General features: G+C 36.8%; 1 protein-coding gene across 1 annotated transcript; it reads right to left on the bottom strand.

The window, feature by feature from the left end:
- Positions 1 to 1,799: 1,799 nt before the first annotated feature.
- LOC149159291 (flavonol synthase/flavanone 3-hydroxylase-like) lies at positions 1,800 to 3,311 on the bottom strand. Its single transcript, XM_089436449.1, has 3 exons — positions 2,718 to 3,311; positions 2,291 to 2,621; positions 1,800 to 2,201 (listed from the first exon to the last, which is right to left on the bottom strand). Exons 1-3 carry the CDS (start codon positions 3,221 to 3,223, stop codon positions 1,926 to 1,928), a joined length of 1,113 nt encoding a protein of 370 aa, XP_089292575.1. The 5' UTR covers positions 3,224 to 3,311; the 3' UTR covers positions 1,800 to 1,925.
- Positions 3,312 to 3,972: the final 661 nt, after the last annotated feature.

Here is a 3,972-nt window from a genome sequence, read left to right as displayed (position 1 = left end):
TCATTTCGAATTTCCAATGGCAATAACTCTCCAGCTTGGACCCAATCTGTCAGGGGATGTCAGGATTGCCAACCCTGATCGGATCTTCTGTTAGGGAATGTCAGGATTACGAGGGGAGGGTGGCGGAGAAGGAGGGTGGTGGAGGGCGGAGGAATTTCCAGTGGCCGAAGCCGGACGATTTTCTGGCCGGTGATGGAAAACTGGCCATTCTACCGCCTAGGTAGACTACTCTGTTTGGCATTTTAGGTTGGAAAATGGAAGGAGAGGAGCATGAACTCTCTGGTGGGAATACTATTAATTAGGATCGAACCATTCTCATAACCAATGGCCATTGATTAAGGTTATAATAGAAAGTGTTATCCAAAGATGCCTTTATCAGAGATCTTATTGGAGGTTGTTGGTGCAATGATTATGTCACCTACAACTATAACTATTTTATTTATGAATATATCATATTTATGAATACATCATAAAACATGGTAGATTGGATTTTTTATAACCAATTAGTTAGGTATCAAAAGTGCAATATTTAATAATAAATTTATTTTATTTTAATTATAAATTATTTTAAAATGGATATAAACTTTCGCTTAAAATATATATAAAAGTTAAATCTCCATCCTCACCTATCTTTTTCACAAAAATAAATTAAATTTTAAAAACTCCCATTCTAAATTAAACATATTAATAAACCTTTATTATTTCACTATGAAAACAAAAATGGAAAATTATAATTAAACAACAAATATAATCTAAAATATTGATTCGAGATTTTTCCTTTTCAACCTTTATGATTTATAATTTATAAAAATAGATTTTTTAAGTTGATGAAATAGATTTTTTCTTTCTAAGATTATACTTTTTAGTGCATGAGATTGGAAATCTAAGGAATACCTTTTACCGACCATGTCCATCTCCTTTTTCTTTCCTCGGACGCTTCAAACTCAAATGATGTGATAGACATTAAAAATCGTGAGATGGACATGGGTTTACGGCACATACACAGATCCATTGTGACTGCCCTATGCAGCATATATGATGATATTTATAATCAACAATAACAACGAATTACATTTGTCATTACAATATCAGTGTTTTCATTTTTAAATAGTGTATGGTGGCTTATCTCAAGGAATGGGGATTGAGTTGGTTTTTTATGAGTATCATAATTTAAGGCATGGGTATTGAGTTGTGTTTTTCATGAGTAATATAATTCTATTCATGAGTATTATAATTCTAAGTGTTCAATAATAATTAGAACTTTGTATTTTTTTTCCTAAATAAAATATTATTACTTATTTTAATAAAATAATATATATATGAGAGAGGGTTGAGAAATTATGTTTTTGTTTATGGTGGGTAACTATTTAATTGATTATATTTATATATATTATTAATAATATATTAATTTATATTGGTCCCCTCCTCACAAGAACCTTGGTTGAAAAAGTTTCATATGGAAAACATTTTTGACCTCATTTAATTTAATGGTAATTAAAATAATTTTAAAAATTGCATAGATCAAATTTAGTTTAATTGATACATAGCATCCCGATGATATCAAACAAAATATAATAATATATATATATATATATATATATATATATATAATTATGATTTAATCAAAACATACACACTTTTAAAATATATCAAATCCCCAACATGTGGTCTATTATGAAATGGAGAGGTTTGATCACAAAAATACAAAATATATATATATATATGATTTAATCAAAACATAAGCACTCTTAAAATATATAAAATCCCCCAGATGTGAAACTGTGTCTCTGCGAAACTACTCAGGCACAATGTCTTTACCGCTCATAAAGAACAAACAAAGACGATACAACCTTAAGGTATCGTGAAAAAAACGAAGACAAGAAAGCGTTTAACGGACGCAAGACAGGCTACGCTGTTCCTCGGCATTAAATGCTTGCTTGCTTGCTGTGGCAATCGCTCTGCACCTTCAGTCCGTGAACGTGGTCCTTTCCTTCAAAACCCTTTTTGAAAAATTTCATCCGATACTCACCAAAAGAAACTCCCAGGTACAATGGAGGATGCTCCTCGTCCGTCAATTCTGTCCTGGGTGACACCACCACATCAGGCGCTGGGCTGCAAAACATGGCCCATGACATTCTCGAGCGGTCTTTGTGCACCACGCTCCTGTGCTCGATGCTCTTGTATTTCCCATTGCTCAATATCTGCTTCATCAACATACCAGCTGTTATCAACCCAATTAATCGTTTCAGCATGTCTGTATCAGTCTGTTAGAAGTATGATTTCAACCTACCTCCAACTGATCACCGACATTCACAACCAGAGCGCCAGGAACGCATTGGACATCAAGCCACTCCCCATCTTTGCGAATTTGAAGCCCTGGGCATTGGTCGTCGAGGAGAATGGTCAGCGCGACGATGTCAGAATGGGGTGCCAATCCCACAACCAGATCCGGTTGAGGACACGGTGGATAATAATTTATTCTGATATGCAATTCCTTCCTCTCCTCTCCCACGCTTTCGTTCAGAGAATTTTCCGTCTCTAAGCCCAGATCACGCGACAATACCGTCATCACCCACTCGAATAACTTGGACAACTCTCTCCTGTATTCATCCATAGCTTCCCTGCAACAACAAAATTTGTTTTCAGACATCTTAGGCTTAACCCTTCTCCACACAAATACAATATATAGATTCACACAGAAAGTAGATAACCGTTACGTGAAATCAGAGACTTGTATGGGCCATTTCGTCATTTCTCTCTTGGCAGGAGGCCATAGACTGTTATAGTAATAGTCTCCCCAGTCCGATTTATCCTCTCCCTCTGAGTATCCGACTTTGCTGCCATAGCCGATGGGATTTTTTGGTTCGTTTGCGTATGCTTCCTTTTCTTCAATCGGAAGTTGGAAGAAAGCCTTGCCGGCTGCTTGTACTCGAGCAATAAGAGAGTCCGGGACGCCATGATTTGTAATGAGGAAGAAACCCCACTTCTCTGCAGCCTCTGAAATTTGGGCAGCGATTGTGTGATTCTGATCATGATGTCGCGGCAGAAGGCTCAAACCCTGCAAATCGATAATGGGAACATGCAGGTCCTCCTGTACGAGTGCCTTCTCCACTTGCCTCACGAACTGCGGCGGAACCGTCTCGATTCCACTCTCCGCCAATGTCTGCACTCGAGCGATTGCCTGCTTATCCAGCATCGCCATTGCCTTGCTACTTGCAAGCATCTATGTCTGTTTGGGTAGCATCATGAATGTACTTAATGGCAGCCAATTTGTGGGGCTGACCCACGAGGTGCAGCGCGTGCGCGATCTGAAAGTCTCCACACAGTCTTATTAAACTTGCTTGATGCGTAGGTGACATGAAAGATTCCCGGTTGATTAACTTTCCAGATGGCTTGGCTCCTTGGACAAGCAATCCATTTTTATTCCAAATGTATACTCAACGCATATTGCGTGTCGCTGTGGCCATCCCTGGTCCATAAACAACTCATACTTGACCGTAGAAACATTATTAAATTATAGCCTATTTGTCACTACGCTGACTACTTAGGGAAGACGCTATTAGTGATTTATATTTTAAAGACTCAGGCCCAGACATTGTGACCCATGCTTAGGCCAGCTACTAAATATTTTATAATATTTAAAGAGTTAGGCCCACACACTATGACCGACGCTAATTCATGGAAATAGGGATTGTATTTTAAAGAATGAGGACAACTACTCAATATTTTATAGATAATTGTGCAAGATTGACCGAAAGGTTTTATTTATGGATTATATGTGGTTAATGTGGTTAATTGATGAAGTGAAAAATATTTATTTATGGTATAATATGAGTTGTATGAGACTTATTATATACACGAATAGATTTACTTTCCGTATTATTTATTTATGGTATAATATGAGTTGTATGAGACTTACTATATACATAAATACATTTACTTTGATGTATTTACTTGTTGTATCGTAATTTT

The sequence above is a fragment of the Pinus tabuliformis genome, chromosome 5_2 (genome assembly GCF_031772625.1).
Source record: "Pinus tabuliformis cultivar Carrire ecotype Pingquan chromosome 5_2, CPIR1, whole genome shotgun sequence".
Lineage (NCBI taxonomy): Eukaryota > Viridiplantae > Streptophyta > Pinopsida > Pinales > Pinaceae > Pinus > Pinus tabuliformis.
Note: the sequence above shows the minus strand (reverse complement) of the source record. Positions and strands in the feature narration are given on the sequence as shown.

Bases quoted from the DNA above. Each gene is read 5' to 3' on its own strand.
- LOC149159291 (XM_089436449.1), bottom strand. From the start codon at position 3,223: ATGCTTGCAAGTAGCAAGGCAATGGCGATGCTGGATAAGCAGGCAATC. The intron at 2,622-2,717 runs GTAACGGTTATC...TTGTTGTTGCAG, and splicing joins ATACAAGTCTCTGATTTCAC to GGAAGCTATGGATGAATACA. The intron at 2,202-2,290 runs GTAGGTTGAAAT...TTGATGAAGCAG, and splicing joins ATGTCGGTGATCAGTTGGAG to ATATTGAGCAATGGGAAATA.